Source organism: Carcharhinus amblyrhynchos, chromosome 33, assembly GCF_965287045.1.
Source record: "Carcharhinus amblyrhynchos chromosome 33, sCarAmb.v2.hapA, whole genome shotgun sequence".
NCBI classification, from domain to species: domain Eukaryota; kingdom Metazoa; phylum Chordata; class Chondrichthyes; order Carcharhiniformes; family Carcharhinidae; genus Carcharhinus; species Carcharhinus amblyrhynchos.
The window spans coordinates 20,083,662-20,106,828 of record NC_137356.1 but is presented as its reverse complement, the minus strand read 5'-3'; the positions used below and the strand labels follow the sequence as shown (position 1 = coordinate 20,106,828).

General features: G+C 47.2%; 1 protein-coding gene across 1 annotated transcript in view; it reads right to left on the bottom strand.

Moving 5' to 3' along the window:
- Window positions 1-440: 440 nt before the first annotated feature.
- The window catches only part of LOC145360927 (zona pellucida sperm-binding protein 3-like), a 64,869-nt gene continuing 42,142 nt past the window's right edge, over window positions 441-23,167 (bottom strand). Inside the window, exons 2-9 of the mRNA XM_080216432.1 lie at window positions 1,910-2,020; window positions 1,719-1,822; window positions 1,450-1,627; window positions 1,236-1,362; window positions 1,067-1,155; window positions 863-984; window positions 656-790; window positions 441-577 (exon numbers count right to left, since the gene is read on the bottom strand). Of these exons, the coding sequence (XP_080072558.1) occupies window positions 441-577; window positions 656-790; window positions 863-984; window positions 1,067-1,155; window positions 1,236-1,362; window positions 1,450-1,627; window positions 1,719-1,822; window positions 1,910-2,020 (1,003 nt within the window). The remainder of the gene's footprint in view (window positions 578-655; window positions 791-862; window positions 985-1,066; window positions 1,156-1,235; window positions 1,363-1,449; window positions 1,628-1,718; window positions 1,823-1,909; window positions 2,021-23,167) is intronic.

The following is a 23,167-nucleotide window of genomic DNA, read 5'->3' as shown; positions in this document are numbered from 1 at the left end:
AGTCCAGCAGTTCTACCCAATAGGACTCAGCCAGCTTGATCAGCAGAACATCCTCCCAGGTCAATTCCTCATCTCTGCATCCCTGAGTGAACAGAGTTCAGCAGCCAGGGAGGACAACTGGTTTAGTGATCTGCCCCTCTCCAGGGTGTGATCACCAGGGGAGAGATGAAGCACCCTCAGCTCCACATGGACACCCCCAGACCTGATCACACCCCCTCCCCTACACTGGGCTCTGAAACAGACAGAAAACCAGCAGCAGCCCATCAAATCCAGAGAGTTAGTGTTTCTCTCTCAACCCTCAGTCAACCAATCACTCAGCAGGCCCAGTTCTGTGCTGGGATTGGCTCAGCCCAGCCATCAGTCCCATGGAGCCATTGAACTAAGATGGAGGATGCATTGACCAATCAGCTCCCAGACACTAGAAACAAGGAGGCGGTGCTTTATTGATCATTTGATGACTGGTTGAACAGAGTTTGTTTGTGTTTCCTGTACAGGAACAAGGTGATCAATGAAGCAGAGATCAGAGAAACAGCTGTCACAGTCAGGCTCACAATCAGGACCACCTCAGACTCCACACCTACAAAGCAATGAGAAACCAATGGTTAGTGAAGCTAACACTGAGGGGGAAATGGAAACCAGCAGACAGCCAACTCACCCCCTGGAGACCTCTCCTCCATCCTTCCCTCAGCCTCATTCAGGGAGGCTGTTGCCAGCTTGGTCCCATCAGTATCCAGAATGAGCAGGGGTCCAAGTGAGGCCTCAGCCTCCCACTTCAATCCAGCTTCACTCTCTGCAATATCAACCATTCCAGTTAGAGAGGGGAAAGCGGGGAGCTCCCACATCTAGAGGATCAATGTCCTACCAGCTTCAGCTCCAAGATCTCTCCTTCCTCTGGACCCAAATCCCAAATCCCTTGTGGTCCCACAGTTCCCCACATGGCAACAGGCACAAATGTCAAAGCTCGATTCCTCCAATGGGGTCCAGCTAAACAAGAGAAATCAGTCAACCAGGTTGTGCATCATTTCTCCACACAAACACATTCCTGAGGGAGAGAGGGGGAACTCACACATTCTGCATCTTCTGCCAAGTACAAGCTTTGTTCCTGGAATCTCTCCGATCCACTGGAACAACTCTCAGGTGACAGGTGATGAAAATCTGAGGGACACATTCAACACAAGTGCTTATTGAGTGACTCCCTCCCAACATGGAGAGCCCAATGATCAGCTTCCACTTACCAAGGAACGCTCATCCCCAAAGAAACGGAAGGCATCCAGGTCAAAGCGGAGCTTGTCCAGCTCCCGCTCCTCTCCTGGCAACACAAAGGTTGAAAAGGAATCCTCAGCTTTGCTGTCCAGGAGGCAACTGAAGAAAGATGGGAAAAGAGACATGAAGTGAATCCAGAGAAGCCATTGAGATGGGAGGAGCTGGAGAAAGCAGAGAGCTCCTTACCCATTGGAGTCAATGATGCTGTAACTGGGCCTGGAGTCCTGGCCTGGCCTCAATGTAGCTACACAGCGGTCAATGTAGAGCTTCAGGGCCATGTGGTTGCTCATTGAAACAGAGGCCTCAATGTGAATGAGCTCACCCAGGTAGTAGACAGTCGAAGTGCGCTCTGTAAGCCAGTCACCTGAAGGACAAGAGGACAAGGGTTGGAGACAGTGGGTATAACTCCCAGTGAGTGAGGACAGGAAATCACTCACTATCCACCCATCACATACCATTCATCAGGCGCAGTGAGAATGACAGATGCCCTTCTCCAGACCTGGTGGAGCTGAATGGGATCCAGGTGGGTTTGATGGGGTCACTGCTCACATTGCCCTTCCTGGAAAGACAGTGGAGCCATTTTAGGACAAGGTCAGAGGTCACTAGCAGCTGGAGATCTTATTGACAATCGAGGAAGGATTCTCACCTCAAATAACGACACTCAATGGGAACGACAGCTCCATTGGTTCTCACAATAACAGATCCACGATACTCTGGGCTGTGGCTCAGGTGGGTGCTGTAGATCAGGAAATCTCCACTCATCTGAAAGACAGCAGCTTAAGGAATGAAGAACTGATGTGAAATGAGAATGTTCTACACTGGGGTTAACAATGAACTCATCCCATTAGAACAATTCTTCAGGGGGTGGGATTGACAGGGTCAGTGTGAAGAGGCTGTGCCCCCCTCCTCCCCAGGCTGGCAAGAGTCTGTTGGGTGGTGGGGGGCGTCATCATGATGTGGAGATGCCAGCATTGGACTGGGGTAAACACAGTAAGAAGTCTGACACCACCAGGTTACAAGCAGACCATTGTTCACAAACTACCCAGCCTTCAGGAGAACAGTGACCACAATACCACACAACTCTGTCACAGCAACCTCTGCAAGACATGCCGGATCATCGACAAGGATGACATCACATGTAAGAATACCATCCACCAGGTACACGGGAAATACTCTTGCAACTCGGCCAACATTGTCTACCTGATACGCTGCAGGAAAGGATGTCCCGAAGCATGGTACATTGGGGAGACCATGCAGACGCTACGACTACAGATGAATGAACATCACTCGACAATCACCAGTCAAGACTGTTCCCTTCCTGTTTGCGAACACTTCAGCCGTTATGGGCATTTGGTCTCTGACCTTTGGTTAAGCCTTCTCCAAGGCAGCCTTCACAAGACAACAGCGCAGAGTCGCTGAGCAGAGACTGATAGCCAAGTTCCGCACACGAGGACAGCCTCAACCGGGATCTTGGGTTCATGCCGCACTATCTCACCCCCATGACTTGCCTGGGTTTGCATAACCTCACTGTCCTGTCTGGAGACATTGCACATCTCTTTAACCTGGGCTTAATGCTCTTTCCACTCACATTGTCGGCCTCTTTAAGACTTGAACAGCAGGTTAGTTGTAAAGATTCACATTCTAATCAGTAATCTGTAAACTGTCTGTGCTTTATATGCTCTGTCTGAGGCCAGAACTCTCCATTCACCTGATGAAGGGGCAAACCTCAAAAGCTTGAGTTTACTAACACATAAATTGGTTGGACTTAAACCTGGTGTTGTCAGACTTCTTACAGGGGAGGGGGGAAAGAGAAGAGGAGAGAGTCATCTCAGGACAGGGGTCAGTCATTTAGAACATAGAACATAGAACACTACAGCACAAACAGGCCCTTCGGCCCACGAGTTGCGCCGATCACATCAACACCTACCAACCTACAGACCTATCTATAACCCTGAATCTCATTAAACCCCATATACTCATCCAGAAGTCTTTTAAAAGACCCCAGCGAGTTCGCCTCCACCACCACTGATGGCAGCCGATTCCATTCACTCACCACCCTCTGAGTGAAAAACTTACCCCTAACATCACTTCTGAACTTCCCTCCCTGTACCTTAAATCTGTGTCCTCTCGTAGCGACCATTTCAACCCGGGGAAATAGCCTCTGAGAGTCCACCCTATCTATTCCTCTCAACATTTTGTAAACTTCTATCAGGTCGCCTCTCAACCTTCGTCTCTCCAGGGAAAAGAGTCCCAGCTTCCTCAACCTAACTTCATAAGGCATGCCTCCCAGTCCAGGCAACATCCTTGTAAATCTCCTCTGTACCCTTTCAATAGCTTCTACATCTTTTCTATAGTGAGGCGACCAGAACTGCGCACAATACTCTAAATGAGGCCTGACAAGGGTCTTATAAAGTTGCAGCATTACCTCCCGACTCCTAAACTCAATCCCTCGATTAATGAAGGCCAGTACACCATACGCCTTCTTGACCACCTCCTCCACCTGCGAGGCCGATTTAAGAGTCCTGTGGACCCGGACCCCAAGATCCTTCTGCTCTTCAACACTACTCAGACTTCTGCCCTTGATAGTGTACTCGTTCATCCCGTTGGTTCTGCCAAAATGGACGACTACGCATTTATCCGCGTTGAAGTCCTTCTGCCACTTCTCCGCCCAGTCCTGCATCCTATCTATGTCCTGCTGCAACTTTTGCCATCCTTCCAGACCATCCACAACACCACCGACCTTAGTGTCATCAGCGAACTTACTTACCCATCCCTCCACTTCCTCATCCAGGTCATTTATGAAAATGACAAACAACAAGGGTCCCAGAACAGATCCTTGAGGCACTCCGCTGGTGACTGACCTCCATTCAGAAAAAGCCCCATCCACAACCACTCTCTGCCTTCTGCAGGCAAGCCAGTTCTGGATCCACAAGGCCAAAGGCCCTTGGATCCCATGCCCTCTCACCTTCTCAAGAAGTCTTGCATGGGGGACCTTATCAAACGCCTTGCTGAAGTCCATGTACACTACGTCCACGGCACTTCCTTCGTCAATGTGTTCAGTCACATTATCGAAGAACTCAACTAGGCTTGTAAGGCACGACCTGCCCTTGACGAATCCATGCTGATTATTCCTGATCATGTCAAACCTCTCCAAATGTTCGTAAATCTTGTCCCTCAGAAGCCTCTCCATCAGCTTACCAACTACTGAGGTCAGACTCACCGGTCGGTAATTTCCCGGGCTATCTCTGTTCCCTTTCTTGAAAATAGGAACTACATCCGCAATCCTCCAATCCTCCGGAACCTCTCCCGTCTCCATTGACGACGCAAAGATCATCGCCAGGGGCTCCGCAATCTCTTCCCTCGCCTCCCACAGTATCCTGGGGTACATCCCATCTGGTCCAGGCGACTTATCTACCTTGATAGAATTCAAAAGTTCCAACACATCCTCCTCCTTAATATTAACGTATTCAATCTTTTCCATCTGCTGCAAATCCATAACAAAATCTCCCAGATCAGCTTCCACTGTGAATACTGAGGCGAAGTACTCGTTAAGCACCTCTGCCATTTCTTCTGGTTCCACACAGACCTTACCCCCCTCACCTTTTATAGGGCCTATCCCTTCTCTTCTTATCCTTTTACCTTTCACATATTTATAGAAGGCCTTGGGATTCTCCTTAATCTTACCCGCCAAGGTCTTCTCATGACCCCTTCTGGCTCTCCTAATTTCCCTTTTAAGTTCCTTCCTACAGTCCTTATACTCCTCAAGATCTTTAACATCTCCTAATTCCCTGAACCTCTTGTACACCTTCCTTTTCCTCCTGACTAGGTTCAACACAGCCTTTGTGCACCACGGTTCCCGCGACCTACCAAAACCCCCTTGTCTCATCGGAACGTTGTCATTCACAGCTCCAGACACACATTCCTTGAATATCTGCCACCTTCCTTCAGTACTTTTCCCTAAGAACGCCTCCTTCCAGTTTATTTGTCCAAGTAACTTCCTGACTTCTTCGTATCTCCCCTTACCCCAGACAAACACCTTCCTAGCCTGCCTGATCCTATCTTGTTCCAACGCAATTGTGAAGGAGATAGAATTATGGTCACCATTTCCAAGATGCTCTCCTACCGAAAGATCCATCACCTGCCCTGGTTCATTCGCCAGTACCAGGTCAAGTACAGCCTCTCCCCTCGGAGGCTCATCCACATACTGTGTCAGGAAACCTTCCTGAACACACCTAACAAACTCCTCCCCATCCAGACCCCTTACCCTAGGGATATTCCAGTCGATGTTTGGGAAATTGAAGTCTCCCATCACGACAACTCTGTTATTAAAACATCTCTCCAGAATCTGTTTCCCTATTTGCACTTCAACTTCCCTGTCACTATTGGGCAGCCTATAGAATACACCCAGCAAAGTTTTCGACCCTTTGCTGTTTGTAACTTGCACCCACAGAGACTCCGTAGGCATTCCCTCCACGGCATCCTCTTTCTCTGCAGCCATGACACTGTCCCTGATCAACAGTGCCACTCCACCACCCCTTCTGCCACCCTCCCTGTCCTTCCTGAAGCATCTGAAACCTGGCACCTGAAGTACCCAGTCCTGTCCCTGAGACATCCAAGCCTCCGTAATGGCCACCACATCACAATCCCAAACAGCAATCCAAGCCCTAAGCTCATCTACCTTATTCACTACATTCCTTGCATTAAAATATATACACTTCAGCCGCTCAGTCTGGGCATTTCCCATCTCCACCGCCTGTCTAACCTCCCTCCCATACTGCCTACGGTCCTCCCCTACCTGGGAGCGAACCTCCTCCGTCCCAGTCTCCCCATCACAGTTCCCTTCCCCCATCCTTTCTAGTTTAAAGTCCCCCCAGTAGCCTTAGCCAATCTTCCCGCCAAGGTATTAGTCCCCCTGGTATTTAAGTGCCACCCGTCCTTACTATACAGGTCCCACCTACCCCTAAAGAGGTCCCAGTGATCTAGGAACCGAAATCCCTGCCCTCTACACCAGTCCCTCAGCCACGCATTCACCCTCCACCTCATTTCATTTCTTCCCTCATTCTCCCGTGGCACAGGCAGCAATCCTGAGATTACTACCTTCGCTTTTCTCTTCCTCAGCTGCCTACCCAGTTCCCTATAGTCCCTTTTCACAAGTGCCTCCCTCTTGCCTATGTCAGTAGTACCTATATGTACTACAACCTCTGGTTCCTCACCCTCCCCTTTCAGGATGTCTGGGACCCGCCCAGAGACATCCCGAATCCCAGCCCCAGGGAGACAAACCACCATCCGCGACTCCCTTCTACGTCCACAAAAACGCCTGTCCGCCCCCCTCACTGTGGAGTCCCCTATTAACACTACCTTTCTGCTTCCCTTTTTGATTTTTTTGGCTCACTGGCTCAGCTCCAGAGACCTGGCCACCGCTTCCTCCCTCAGATGAGCTGTCCCCCCCAGTAGTACTCAGGCCGGAGTACTTATTTTGAAGGGGGACATCCACCGGTGTGCTCTCCATCACCCGTGTTTTCCCCTTCCTAATAGTTACCCAAGTGCCCTCATCCCGTTGCCCTGGTGTGACTACCTGCTGGTAGCTCCTATCTATAACCTCCTCACTCTCCCGAACGAGCCGAAGGTCCTCGAGCTGCATTTGCAGCTCCTTAACCTGGTTTCGTAGGGCCTGCAGCTCCACACACCGAGCACAGGTGTGGATGTCCGGCAGGCCAGGAGCCTCCAAGACCTCCCACATGTTGCATTGGCAACAACATACAGGTCTCACACTCATACTTACCCCTTATAGTAACCCAGAGGAAAAAGTCAAAAAAAACTTATAACTTACCTTATCTCTTGGCCCTGTGAGCCAAAGCCCTTACAGCACACACAAAAACAAAAGCAGTCTTACCTGCTCTCAGACAGAGCCCCTCTCTCTCTCTCTCTTTTTTAGGTTACGGGAGGGGGGAGGGCTGGGATACTCTACCTGTATAGAGTATCGAATCCCCGCCGGTCTAATTTATAGTAGGTGAAAAAAAAACTTGACCTGAGTGCTCTCGCGACTACTTTCGGGGTCAAACCGGGGTCAAACTTAAAACAATCCAAAAAAGACCCCCACTAAACTCACTAAACAAAGTTAGTTTTTAAAAGAAAGGAAAAGTCGCTGAACTCACCCACAAGCTCTCCACTCGCAAATCGCAGCCTCTCTTCAGTGCTCCCACGGAACAATGAGCAACACTTATCCAACTTATCCTACACTTATCCACTTATCGACTTATCCTACACTTATCCAAAATGTCCCTACATATACCCTCATCCACTGCCCGCGGGCTATCGGGCGGCCTATAGTACACCCCTGGCATAGTAATGGCCCCCTTCCTATTCCTCAACTCCACCCACAAAGACTCAATTCCCAACCCCTCCATGTTATCCTCCCTCTGCACCGCCGTGATCTGCTCCCTAACTCAGAACACCACTCCTCCTCCTCTTTTCAACACGCCCCTATCACACCTAAAACACTTATACCCTGGAATATTTAGCTGCTAGTCCTGCCTCTCCTTTAACCACGTCTCTGTCACTGCCACCACATCTAAATTCCTCGCGAACAAGGCCCTAAGTTCATCCGACTTCCCGTCACACTCCTCGCATTAAAACAGATGCACCTAAGACCCTCAGGCCCTCTCGGATCCTTCTTCTCCTGGGGTATTTCCCGATCAACTAGACTTACCCTGACCTCCAACTCACTCCCAATGCCTGAGCTGTCTCTCTCCTCCCCACCGCCCCCTCCATACTAGTTTAAACCCTGCATAAACACTCCAGCCAACCTCCCAGCTAAAATATGAATCCCCTTCCCATTTAAGTGTTCCCTATCCCTCTTATACAAGTGCCCGACCTTTGCAAAGACTTCCCAATGGTCAACAAAACTAAAACCCACCTGGAGATCTGCAGTCTCATGTTGGCCAGACCGGGTAAAAATGGCAGATTTCCATCCCTAAAGATCATTAGTGAACCAAATAGGTTTTTCCAACAACTGGCAATCATTTCATGGTCATTGTTAGACTTTTAATTCTAGATTTTCATTGTATCAAATTTCACCAGCGGTCGTGGTGGGATTTGTACCTGGGTCTCTGGATTACAAATCTAGTGACGATACTACTGTGTCACCATCTACCTCGGCATGTGTTTGTCTTAACGTGCCATGGAAAAGACGCAGAGATCTCAGGTAAAAACCATCCACATGATAACTGAGCCACAATGAAGATTGGTGATTATTGGGTTCTGTAGATGCTATTTGTTCACCAGATGGACAACTCATCCAATGAATAGAGGGCAATCATTTCTTTATGAATTAAGATTGACTTCATGGTATTGGAGATTGAAAAATAACTTTAAAACTTCACGCACACCCTGGGTGGGATTCTCCCAAACAGATTCTGAGAGCTGAATTTGTGTAAAAACTGCTTTTTTCAGCAGGAGTTTCAAAATGATGGTGGATGGGGGTTCATGGGGTTGGATGGGGGTCATTGGATGGTGGCAGAGAGAGAGAAACATTTAGTCCAATTATTCATCCCAGCTCCCCACCCCCTCCCAATAACCAGCGTTCCCATGAGTCTGGACGATGACAACCCAACACCATCCTTGGTGTCAAGCGCCACCTCAATAGGTTGCCAACCAATAACAAACTGGCCATGGTAGGCAGGGAGAGCATACCGGTGGGAGCGCGGGGGTGCCCATTGTGGACCCTTAAGGCATAAACATTGATGCTGGTACTGCACTGCCTTCCGGGTATGTGTTTGAGTTCAGTCGCACAGGCAGGGGCAGCCTCCTGACTATCACCAGCTGGGTTCCACGAGGTGGTGACCTTCCTATAAAGTGGCGACCAGAACTGCACACAGTATTCTAGCTGTGGCCTCACCAAATCAAGACAACTCCAACATGACTTCCCAGCTTTTGGCATCTATCCCTGGAATGAGAAAAGCAAATGTCCCAAATGCCTTTTTCACCATCTTACTAACATGCCTTTGAGCTTTCAGAGATCTGTGGACAAACGCGCCAAGGTCCCTTTGTGCTTCAGGAACTTCCTAGTGTCACGCCGTTCACTGAATAATTCCTTAACAAATTATTCCTTCCAATGTGTATCGCCTCACACTTTTCAGGGTTAAATTCCATCTGCCACTTATCCGCCCATTTGACCATCCCGTCTATATCTTGCTGTAGCTGAAGATACACAATCTCACTGTTAACCTCCCGGCCAATCTCTGTGTCATCGGCAAACTTATGAATCCTACCCCCCTAATAGTGCTCTCTGTCTTTTAATTAAATGATAAATAATAGGGGACACAGCTCAGATCCCTGTCGTCACAACTGGACACTGGTTTCCAGTCACAAAGGCAGCCTTTTCTTATCCCCCTCCACAACTGAGCCAATTTTGAACCCACTTTATTAAAGTTACACTATATCCCATCTGCATTTGATTTCTTTATAATTCTCCCATGTGGGACCTTGTCAAAGGCTTTGGGAAATCCATTTCAACTCCATCAACTGCTCTACACAACTGGTCACCTTCTCAACAAATACTATCAAATTCGTTAGGCATGATCTCTCTCTGAATGTTGGCCCAGTCAATGATGTCCACATCCCATGAATGAATAACATCAAACATTTGGGACTGATTATCGAGCTGCACCGTTTACTCTGAATTCAGTGTTGAGTTTTTTTGATTCCTCTGTGGGACATGGCCATCACTGGCTGCTCAGCATTTCTTGCCCATCCCTAGTTGCCCTTGAACTGAATGGCTTGTGTTAATACCACTGGGCCATTGCCTCCCCTGCCTCCACTATTTTGAGTGTCACGAGTAGGCTTACATTAACATTGCAATGAAGCTACTGTGAAAATGTAGTCACCACATTCAGGTGCCTGTTCGGGGAGACTGAGGGATAATTTAGCATGGCCAATACACCGAACAAGCATGTCTTTCAGACTGTGGGAGGAAACCGAAACACCCAGAGGAATCCCATGCAGACACAGAGAGAATGTGCAACTCTGCAAGGACAGTGACCCAAGCTGCGAATTGAACCTGGGTCCGTGGCGCAGTGAGGCAGCAGTGCTAACCACTGTGTCATCGTGCTACCCAGTTCTTTCCCCAGTACTGATGATTGGCCTGGATTAGAGAGATTTCATGGATTGAAAATAGTCACATCTTCTGTATTTCACTCATTCTCCAAATCCTCCTGTTCTGTTCATTGGCTGTTCTCTCTCTCGGACTCAGTTGAATATCTGATGAGGATATTTTCTCTGCCGTCCAGTGCTCTGGCCATCGTACCATCATGGAACTGGCATTCCATCTGAATGAATCTGGGGGGGCAGCCGAACATTGACATGATCCTCCACAGGCCTTGTCGGCTGACAGTGTCGACTTCTATCAGGTCACCCCTTAACCTCCGTCATTCCTGTGGGAACAAACAAACTTTCTTCAACTTTTATGTTCTCCTCATAACTGATGCGTTCCATACCAGGCTGGTGCATGAATTCAGTCTTTTTAATGTTGATGGTGAGTCCAAAGTTATCACAAAGCTGTGGAAAATTTGTCCAAACTGACTTGCATCTCTGGCTCTGAGCCAGTATGTGGAGATGCCGGCGTTGGACTGGGGTAAGCACAGTAAGAAGTCTGACAACACCAGGTTTAAGTCCAACCGATTTATTTGATAGGAAACTGACAAGCTTGTGAGTTTACTATCAAATAAATCTGTTGGACTCAAACCTGGTGTTGTCAGACTTCTTACTGTGTCTGAGCCAGTCTACAGGGCACAGTCATTGGCAAAGAGGAAGTCTCTCAGAACAGTCTCCTTCACTTTAGAAATAGCTTGAAGTCTCCTCAGGTTGGAGAGCTTCCCATCCACTCTGTACTTGAGGCTGATTCCAGCAACACTGTCCTGGAATACATCATTCATCATGGCAGTAAACATCATGCTGAACAGTCTGGGTGTTTGATGCCATTGGTACCATCCTGGTCAATCTTTTCTACACCCTCTCCAAAGCTTCCACATCCTTCTGGTAGTGTGGTGACCAGGATTGAACTCTATATTCCAAGTGTGGCCTCACTAAGGTTCTATAAAGCTGCAACATGACTTGCCAATTTTTAAACTCAGTGCCCCGGCCGATGAAGGCAAGCATGCCGTATGCCTTCTTGACGACCTTCTCCACCTGCATTGCCTCTTTCAGTGACCTGTGTACCTGTACACCCAGATCCCTTTCCCTATCAATACTCTGCCATTTACTGTATATTTCCTATTTGTATTCGATCTTCCAAAATGCAATACCTCACATTTGTCCAGATTAAACTCCATCTTCCACATCTCCACCCAAGTCTCCAACTAATCGATATCCTGCTGTATCCTCTGATGGTCCTCATCGCGATCCGCAAATCCACCAACCTTTGTGCTGTCTGCAAACTTACCAAACAAACCAGTTACATTTTCCTGCAAATTATTCATATATATAAATAATTATAACATTATAATATCATAATTATTATATAATTAATAATTAAAATTATCATTATTATATAATAAATAATTATAAATGATAAATAAATAAGAGCCAGAAGGGGACATGAGAAGGCCTTGGTGGGTAAGATTAAGGAGAATCCCAAGGCCTTCTACAAATATGTGAAGAGTAAAAGGATGAGAAGAGAAGGGATTGGACCGATAAAAGGTGAAGGGGGAAAAGTCTGTGTGGAACCAGAAGAAATGGCAGAGGTGCTTAATGAGTACTTTGCCTCGGTATTCACGGTGGAAAGTGATCTGGGAGGTTGTACTACAGGTTTGCGGCAGACTGAAAAGATTGAGTGTGTGGGTGTTAAGAAAGAGGATGTGTTGGAACTTTTAAATTCTATAAAGATAGATAAGTCGCCGGGACCGGATGGGATGTACCCCAGGTTGCTGCGGGAGGTGAGGAAAGTGATTGCAGAGCCCCTGGCGATGATCTTTGCATCGTCGATGGAGACGGGAGAGGTTCCGGAGGATTGGAGGATTGCGGATGTGGTTCCTATTTTCAACAAAGGGAACAGGGATAGCCCGGGAAATTACCGAGCGGTGAGTCTAACATCAGTGGTTGGTAAGTTGATGGAGAGGATTCTGAGAGACAAGATTTATGAGCATTTGGAGAAGTTTAGAATGATCAGAACTAGTCAGCATGGTTTTGTCAAGGGCAGGTCGTGCCTTATGAGCCTAGTTGAGTTCATTGAAAATGTGACTGAACACAGTGACGAAGGAAGAGCAGTGGATGTGGTTTACATGGACTTCAGCAAGGCGTTTGATAACGTCCCCCATGCAAGACTTCTCCAGAAGATGAGAGGGCATGGGATCCAAGGGGCTTTGGCCTTGTGGATCCAGAACTGACTTGCCTGCAGCAGGCAGAGGGTGGTTGTGGATGGGTCCTTTCCTGCATGGAGGTTGGTCACCAGTGGAGTGCCCCAGGGATCTGTTCTAGGACCCTTGCTGTTTCATAAATGACCTGGATGAGGAAGTGGATGGACGGGTTAGTAAGTTCGCCGACGACACAAAGGTTGGTGATGTTGTGGATCGTCTGGAGGGATGTCAGAAGTTGCAGCGAGACATAGATAGAATGCAAGACTGGGCAGAGAAGTGGCAGATGGACTTCAACGTGGATAAATGTGTCATGGTCCATTTTGGCAGGTCCAATAGGGTGAAGGAATACAATATCAAGGGTAGGAGTCTTAGCAGTGTTGAGGAGCAGAAGGCCTCGCAGGTGGAGGATGTGGTCAAGAAGGTGTATGGTGTACTGGCCTTCATTAATCGAGGGATTGAGTTTAGGAGTCGGGAGGTAATGCTGCAACTTTATAAGACCCTTGTCAGACCCCACTTGGAGTACTGTGCGCAGTTCTGGTTGCCTCACTACAGGAAGGTTGTGGAAACTATTGAGAGGGTGCAGAGGAGATTTACAAGGATGTTGCCTGGATTGGGAGGCATGCCTTATGAAGATAGGTTGAGGGAGCGAGGTCTCTTCTCCCTGGAGAGACGAAGGTTGAGAGGCGACCTGATGGAGGTTTATAAAATGTTGAGAGGAATAGATAGGGTGGATTCTCGGAGGCTATTTCCCAGGGCTGAAATGGTCGCTACGAGAGGACACAGGTTTACGGTGCTGGGGAGCAAGTACAGATGAGATAGAACATAGAACATAGAACATTACAGCGCGGAACAGGCCCTTCGGCCCACAATGTTGCGCCGACCAGTCTTATTTTTAAAAAAAAACATTGACCCACTAATCTAAACCAATCCCTTTTCGTCCATAAACCTATCCACCAATCTCTTAAACGCCCCTAAACTAGGCGCATTTACAACTGCAGCAGGCAGGGCATTCCAGTCCCTCACCACCCTCTGGGTAAAGAACCTGCCCCTGACATCCGTCCTATAACTACCCCCCCTTAATTTAAAGCCATGCCCCCTCGTGCTAGATTTCTCCATCCGAGGAAACAGGCTATCACCATCCACCCTATCTAAACCTCTAATCATCTTATATGTTTCTATAAGATCCCCTCTTAGCCGCCTTCTTTCCAGTGAAAACAACCCCAAATCCCTCAGTCTCTCCTCATAGGACCTCCCCTGCATACCAGGCAACATCCTGGTAAACCTCCTCTGCACCCTCTCCAAAGCCTCCACATCCTTCCTGTAATGTGGGGACCAGAACTGCACACAGTACTCCAAGTGCAGCCGCACCAGAGTTGTGTACAGTTGCAACATGACGCTGCGACTCCTAAATTCAATCCCCCTACCAATAAACGCCAAGACACCTTATCTACTTGATTCCCAACTTTCAGGGATCTATGTACACATACACCTAGATCCCTCTGCTCCTCCACTCTATTCAAAGTCCTCCCGTTAGCCCTATACTCAACACATCTGTTATTCCTACCGAAATGGATTACCTCACACTTCTCCGCATTAAACTCCATCCGCCACCTCGCGGCCCAGCTCTGCAACCTGTCCAAGTCACCCTGCAAACTTCGACACCCTTCCTCACAATCTACCACACCTCCGACTTTGGTGTCATCAGCAAACTTACTAATCCACCCAACTATACCCTCATCCAGATCATTAATAAAGATTACAAACAGCAGTGGCCCCAAAACAGATCCCTGAGGCACACCACTCGTAACCGAACTCCATGATGAATAATTACCATCAACCACCACCCTCTGTCTCCTATCCGCTAACCAATTCCTGATCCAAGTACCTAAATTACCACCAATCCCATACATCTGCATTTTCTGCAGAAGCATACCATGGTGAACCTTATCAAACGCCTTACTAAAATCCATATATACCACATCTACTGCCTTACCCCTATCCACCTCTTTGGTCACCTTCTCAAAGAACTCAATAAGGTTAGTAAGGCACGACCTTCCCGCTACAAAACCATGCTGACTGTCTCTAATCAATTCATTACTCTCCAAATAACTATAAATCCTATCCCTAATAATTCTTTCTAAAACCTTGCCCACTACAGAAGTAAGACTCACTGGTCTGTAATTCCCAGGGAAGTCTCTGCTCCCCTTCTTAAACAGTGGGACAACATTCGCTGTCCTCCAATCTTCCGGTACTATACCAGAGACCAACGACGACCTGAAGATCAGAGCCAGTGGCTCTGCAATCACCTCTCTTGCCTCCCATAGAATCCTAGGGTAAATCCCGTCTGGACCAGGGGACTTATCTATTTTCAACCCATCTAGAATATCCAACACATCCTCTGTATCAACTACAATACTTTCTATTTTACACCCCTTCACCCCAGTGACCTCCTCAGCTACATTCATATCGTCCTGCGTGAACACCGGAGAGAAATAATGGTTCAATGCCTCTCCAATCTCTTCCGGTTCCACACACAACTTCCCCCTACTGTCTGTAACTGGCCCTAATCTTGCCCTAGCCAACCTGCTGTTCTTGACATACCTAAAGAACGCCTTAGGATTCTCCTTAATCCTATCAGCCAAAGTCATCTCATGCCCTCTTCTAGCCCTTCTTAACTCCCTCTTCAACTCCCTCCTAGCCAATCTAAAGCTTTCTTTAGATTGTTTAGATGTTCAGGGTAATTTTTTCACTCAGTTGGTGCTGAGTGAGTGGACTCGGTGCCGTCGTTGGTGGTAGAGGCGAACTCGCTGGGGTCTTTTAGAAGACTTCTGAATGAGTACATGGGATTGAATGAGATTGGGAGTTACAGATAGTTCTATGGCCTGGTAGGTATGGATGTGATGGGTGCAACTTGTGGGCCAAAGGGCCTGTTTGTGCTGTAGTGTTCTATGTTCCACATCAGCAGACAATTATTGGGAGGGTCTGTCAATGTGGAAGTTGATAGGAATTTCAGATCGATTCAGAGAATCATAGAATCCCTGCAGTGCAGAAGCAGGCCATTCAGCCCATTGACCCTGCACCTATAACAATCACACCCAGACCCTATACCTGTAACCTCATGTATTTACCATGCTTGTCCCCCTGACCCTGAGAGGTAATTTAGCATGGCCAATGCACCTTACCCACAAATCTGGGATGAAACCAGAGCACGCGGAGGAAACCCACACAGACACAGGGAGAACGCGTAAACTCTACACAGTCACCAAGGCTGGAATCAAAACCGTGTCCCTGTCATTGTGAGGCAGCAGTGCTAAACATTGTGCCACTGTACCACCCGGCATTCATTGCCAACAGTGGGTACCATTAGGGAAAAATCCCAAATTCCTCAATTTGAGAAGTGGGACAGGGAAGGAAAGTGGAATTCTTTTCCATAATTCTGATCTTAGCTGTGGAAATTCTGAAAGCTGGGGTCAGGGGTCATGGGCAGGAAGCGAGAGCAGCTTCTCTGTGAGCGTCTGGCTCATTTCTGAAGCATGAGACGACCAATAGATTTCCTTAAAGCCAGGCCACTGTTTGAATGTTTGGTCATGTGAATGCGCACACACTACTCATCAGCTTTCATCACCGTTCTCATCACTGCGGAAAACTGTGAAATGATTCACTTTGGAAGGAGCAACAGGAATACAGAGTACTGGGCTAATGGTAAGATACTTGGCAGTGTGGATGAATAGAGAGATCTCGGTGTCCATGTGCATAGATCCCTGAAAGTTGGCACCCAGGTTGATCGGGTTGTTAAGAAGGCGTACGGTGTGTTAGCTTTTATTGGTAGAGGGATTGAGTTTCGGAGCCGTGAGGTCATGTTGCAGCTGTACGAAACTCTGGTGCAGCCGCACTTGGAGTATCCCACACTTCAGGTCGTCACATTATAGAAAGGATATGGAAGCATTGGAAAGAGTGCAGAGCAGATTTACAAGGATGTTGCCTGGTATGGTGGGAAGGGTCTTATGAGGAAAGGCTGATTGACTTGAGGCTATTTTCGTTCGAGAGAAGAAGGTTAATAGAGGCATAAAAGATGATCAGAGGATTAGATAGGGTGGACAGTGTGAGTCTTTTTCCTCAGATGGAGATGGCCAGCATGAGGGGTCATAGCTATAAGTGGAGGGGTGATAGATATAGGACAGATGTCAGAGGTAGGTTCTTTACTCAGAGAGTAATAAGGGTGTGGAACGCCCTGCCTGCAATAGTAGTGGACTCGCCAACATTAAGGGCATTTAAATGGTCATTGGATAAACATATGGATGATATTGGAATAGTGTAGGTTAGATGGGCTTTAGATTGGTTTCACAGGTCGGTGCAACATTGTGGGCCGAAGGGCCTGTACTGTGCTGTAATGTTCTATGTTCTGTGGAAGTGGGGAGATTGAATGGCCACATCAGTGTCAGCACAGTGGCACAGTGGTTAGCCCTGCAGCCTCAGAGCGCCAGGGACCCGGGTTCAATTCAGGCCTTGGGTCACTGTCTGTATGGAGTTGGCACATTTTCCCTGTGTCTGCGTGGGTTTCCACTGGGTGCTCCGGTTTCCTCCCACAACCCAAAGATGTGCAGGTTAGGTGGATTGGCCGTGGTAAATTGCCCCTTAGTGTCAGGGGGACGACGAGGGTCAATGCATGGGGTTATGGGGATAGGGTCTGTGAGGGATTGTAGTTGGTGCAGGCTCAATGGGCTAAATGGCCTCCTTCCTCACTGTAGGATTCTATGATTCTCTCTTGTTATTCCTCATTTACATCGATATGTTTAGTGTCACATCAGCAAGAGATGGATCCTCCATCTAAAATCCTGTCAATCTACATTTCTGTGATGTACGTCTCTCTCTCTCTCTGTGTCTGGATGCTTTTTAAATGTATAATTTTCCACGTAGCAACCACCACCATCCAAAGCACCAGTTAAAACAAAGATTTCCGTATAACCAACTTCAGAAGAATCCTTGCTTGCCCCATGCTCTGCTGGAAAGTTCTGGAACAGTGCCCCCTCTACTGTGAGTAGCAAGTAAAGTAACAAATTAATGGAGACCAAAGAAAGGAAGAGGCTGAGCTCAGGATCACATCGTTAACTAAGGGGGTTCTAAAGCTTTGTGCCACATTTGCTCTTCCACAAGCCTTTCCAATGAAGGTCAGGGAATTTAGACAAAACCTTCATCACCCATAGGATGGTGGGAATGTGCAGTGTCTGAAAGGGTGGCAGGAGTGGAAACCTCAACATTGAAGAAATATTAAGATGAACACTTAAAACTAAAATCAAAAAAGCTCATTAGGAGAGAGAAAAGAGGAAACTTCCTTGCAGCATGAGAAGCAGTTCGAGTTGATTCAGAAATAGGAGATGGCCAGGCTAAGGGAAATGTGGGACCTGAACTGAACAAGGCGGGTGAATTGATCATAGCAAACAATGAAATGGCCGATATGCTGAATAAATCAGTCTTCACCAAGGAAGATCCTTACAAAAATCACAATCACAAGGGATAGAGTATTAGAGAAACCCAAGGATCTCAATGCAGACAAGTTGCCAGGACCCGATGAACTGTACACTAGGGTTCTAATGGAAGCAGCTGCAGGAATAGTGGGCCCATTGGTTAAAAATTTGCATCACTTTCTAAATTCTGGAAGGTACCAGGAAATTGGAAATCACAACCGTGACTGCCTTGTTCAAAAAAGGGAGAAAGACAGAAGGCAGGGAGCTCGAGGCCAGTTATTGAACATCTATCATCGGCAAGGTGTTGGAGTCAATAATCAAAGCGGAAAGAGCTAAACATTTAGCAAACATGAATAGAAGCAAACTTAGTCAACATGCTTTCATGAAAGGTATATCATGCTTGACAAATTTGTTGAAATTCTTTGAGGATGTGGCAGATGGAATTTAATCCTGATAAATGCGAGATGATGCATTTTGGAAGGAATAATGTTGAGGGGAGTTATATGATAAAGGGTAGACCTATTAAGAGTATAGAAATGCAGAGGGTTCTGGGAGTGCAAGTGCACAAGCCTTTGAAGGTGGCAACACAGGTAGGGAAGGTTGCAAAGAAAGCTTACGGTATGCTAGCCTTTATAGGAAGGAACACAAGAGCTGGCGCCTAACGCTGCAGTTGTACAGAACGTTGTTTAGACCGCATTTGGAGTACTGCATCCAGTTCTGGTCACCTTACTACCGGAAGGACGTGAAGACCCTGGCGAGAGTGCAGAGGAGGTTTACCAGGGTGCTGCCTGGTATGGAATGACTGGGTTATGAGGAACGATTGGGTAAATTGGGGCTGTTTTCCTTCGAAAGACGGAGATTGAGGGGGGATCTAATAGAGGTGTATAAGATAATGAAGGGTCTCGATAGAGTAAACAGTGGCAGGCTTTTCCCGAGATTGAAGACAAATATCACGAGGGGCCATGGGCTTAAGGTGAGGGGGGAGAGGTATAATTCGGATGCTAGAGGGAGGTTATTCACACAGAGGGTTGTGGGGGTGTGGAATACACTGCCAAGTAAGGTGGTGGAGGCAGGCACGCTGGACTTGTTTAAGGTTTACTTTGATAGACACATGAGTGAAATCGGGATGGAGGGTTATAGGAGACTGTTTTAAATCAGGATCAGAGCCTCAGGACGTTCCTGGAAATCAACTGTTCCACGTGTTGATGTTTTTCTCTTTCACTCCACAGGTGTGTTGGTCCACCTTGTTGTCTAACGAGGGGTATGCACACGGTGGGTCGTACGTGGGCTGTTCTTGGATGCTTTGAGAGTAGCCTAGTATGTTTGTGTACGCTTAATCTGGACCAGCAGACGGGCACCACGACAGCTCAGTGACTATCACTGATTGCTGTGCAGACACATGGATTTGGGCCAGTGTCTGTGGGAGTTTGCCCATCCTCCCTGTGGTTGAGTGGGTTTCCTCCGGGTGCTCCCGTTTCCTCACACACCCCAAAGATGTGCTCTTAGGCTGATTGGTGTAACAAATTGTCCCTAAACTATTCCCCCCTTGATCTGGTTTCCAATGGGGGTACCATAAGCATAGACATGGGGCAAGGGTGGAGGAGGAAAGCACATTGTTAAAATGGTGGCACAGGCTCGTTGGGCCAAAGGGCCTGTTTCCCGTGCTGTGTTGTTCTTTAACAGGGAGAATAGATCAAGGGGAACCTGCAGATGTCGTGTATTTAGATTTCCAAAAGGCATTCAGCAAGGTGCCACATAAGATGCTGGTGCACAAAAGTAAAAGACCAAGTGATTGAAGAGAGTGTGTTAGCATGGATTGAAAACTGGCTGTCACATAGAAAACAGAGTTGGAATAAATGGGTCCTTTTCACAGTGGAAAGATATAACCAGTGGAGTATCACAGGGATCAATTCTTGGCCCACAATTGTTGACTATTTGCATTAATGACCCAGAGGAAGGAACAGATTGTGAGGTGTCCAAATTTGCTGATAAGATCAGGCAGATTGTGATGAGATTGTGATGCTGCAGCAGGATAGAGATAGATTGGGTGACTGGGTAAAAACCTGGCAAAAGGAATTTCGTGTGGGGAAGTGTGAGGTCATGAACTTCAGTAGGAGGAAGGGAAAGGCAGATTGGAGAGACTCTGCAGGCGAGTGAAGTACAGAGGGATCTGGGTGTTCGAGTGCTTGAATCAAAAAGCCAGCAGGCAAGTCCAACATTTTGGCCATTATTGCAAAGGGTTGGAGTTTAAAAATAGGGAGGTTTTGTTACAATTTTACAGGGTGTTCGTGAGGCCTCATCTGGAATCCTACTTACAATTCTGGTTATCTTTCCTAAAAAAAGTGTAACATTGGAGGCAGTCCAAACCAGATTCACCAGGCTAAATTCTTGGGAGAGGGTTGTCTTGCCCAGAGAGACTAAATAGTCTGGGTCTGTATTCCTTGGGATTTTGGAGGAATGAGGGGTGACCTTATTCAAACATAGAAGATGCTGAGGGGGCTCGACAGGGCAGATAGATGTTTTCACTAGTGGGGGAGTCTCGAACAAGATGACATAGCTCCAAAATAAAGGGTTGGCCATTTAAACTGTGTAGAAATTCCTTCTTTCAGAATGGAATTCTCTGCCCCAAAGTTGTGGGGAGGAGACTGGATCTGAACACCGAGAAATTGAAGTTCTTGACCATTCGTACTTGATTCCTGTTGATGGAGACGGGGCCTGTCCTCCACTAGGCTTCAAGTTGATGACTCTCTCCTCAGTTTTACTGACATTGCTACGACTCTCTCACCAATGTTCTTTCCAGTGCCCCTCATGGTTTGAGCTCTAACCCAGTACAGCAGGGCCATCAGCAAATTTCAAAATAGAATCAGTTCAGGGGGTGGAGGAGAGAAATTTTGTCACAATGTAGAGCAGAGCACATTGTGAGCATTGAATACAGTCAACTCAATAGAAAGTTCTAGTCAGTGTCCAAAGTCTTTTCCTCTCTTTGTCCATATTCCTTCCTTATCTAGAGTTATCCCACCTACTCCTGTTGGACCTTTCCAATCCCATTCTCTGTGGAACTGGATCAATCCTCAATCCCTATCTCCTCCACTCTTTAACACCATTTCATATCAATTCTTTATCTTTTTCTGTTTTGATGAAATCCTTGATATGGAAACATAGAAAGTGGAAGCAGGAGTGGGCCATTCGGCCCTTTGAGGCTGTTCCTCCATTCATTTTGATCCTGGCTGATCATCACATTCAATATTCTGAAGTGTTCAATACCGTAGTGTTGGACCTTCACCTGATACTTGTCGCCCTTTGTGGAACTCACTGCGTAACGCACCTGAGTTCAAAAGGGCCACTGCAAACTGGTCAAGGTGAGTGAGGGGACATTGACCCACTTTGCACTTTCCAACACATTGTCCCACATTAAACTCTGCCGCCATCATGTCACTCACCTACTTCACCCTTCAATGTCTCCTTCCCACTTGCTGTTTCCACTGGCACCAACTACGATACAATCAGTAAAGATACACAACGATACCTCCTCCATGATCATCCACAACACAGGTCCCCCACATGGCTGTGTCCTCAGCCCCTTACTAGACTCCTTATACACCTATGGCTGTGAGGCCAAATTCCCCTCCAACTCCATTTTTCAGTTTGCTGATGGCACCACCGTAGTGGGTCAGATCTCAAACAATAATGAGATAGGACAGAAATGAGATCGAGAATCTGGTGAACTGGTGCAATGACAATAATCTCTCCCTCAGTGTCAACAAAGCAAAGGAGATCATCATCGACGTCAGGAAGCATAATGGAGGTCATGCCCCTGTCTATATCACCGGCGGTGAACTGGAAATGGATGATAGCATCAAATTTCTCGATAGCCACATCACCAACAACCTGTCCTGGTCCCTCCGTGCCAACACCATCGTTCAGAAAACCCACCAATGCCTCGACTTTCTCAGGTGACGAAGGAAATTTGGCATGTCCTCTACAACTGTCACCAACTTTTGCAGATGTACCACAAAGAGCATTCTTTCTGGTTGTATCACAGCTTGGTATGGCTCCTACTCTGTCCAAGACCGCAAAAACTTACAAAGGGTCATGAACGTAGACCATTCCATCACACAAACCAGTCTCCTATCCATTCACTCTGTCTACACTTCCGGCTATCTTGGAAAAGCAGCCAGCATAATAAAGGACATGTACAACTCAGACATGCTCTCTTCTAACTTTTTCCATCGTGATACAGATACAAAATTCTAAGGTCACATACCAACTGGCCTAAGAACAGCTTCTTCCCTGCTGTCATCAGGCTTTTGAATAGACCTACCTCACAAGTTGATCTTTCTCTATACCCTATCTATGACGGTAACATTACATTCTGGCTATCTCCTTTCTTTCTGAATGAACTGTATGCTTTGTCTGTATAGCATGCAAGAATCAATGCTTTTCACTGTAAACCAATACATGTGACAATAAGAAATCAAATCAAAATCTTCTGACCCCATCGTGGTTTCTCATTGAACACACCCCTCGCCTCTGCGGAACCCATGGATGGGATTCACTTTTAGCAGAACGATAAGAACCCACCAGCCCAAGTGACCAGAAAATCCCACCCAACCTTAAACAATTTATTGGAGTTGTTTGAAGAAGTAAAATGTGCCGTGAATAAAGGGGAACCAGTGGATGTACGGTACTTAGGTTTCCTGAAGGTATTTAATAAAGTGCCACATCAAAGACTATGGTGAAAAATAAAAGTTCCTGGTGTGGAACGGACCGGGGAAATGTTCCATTTTACTCTGGGAGAAAAAGTGTTGGCTTGGAACTAAGAACAATACAGGAACAAACCCTTTGGCCCAGCGAGTCTGCAGCATTTTGTAATCCTTGTTTAGACCATTACTTGTTTCCCATGTGCAGTTTCTATCTCTCTGTTCACCTCCCATTCATGTGTCTATCAAGATACGCCTTGAATGTTGCTAATGTGCCTGATTCCACCACCTTCTCCAGCAGCGAGTTCCAGGCACCCATCACTCTCTGTGTGAAAAACTTCCTCTCCACATCTTCTCGAAACTTCACCCCCTCACCTTGGACTTGTGC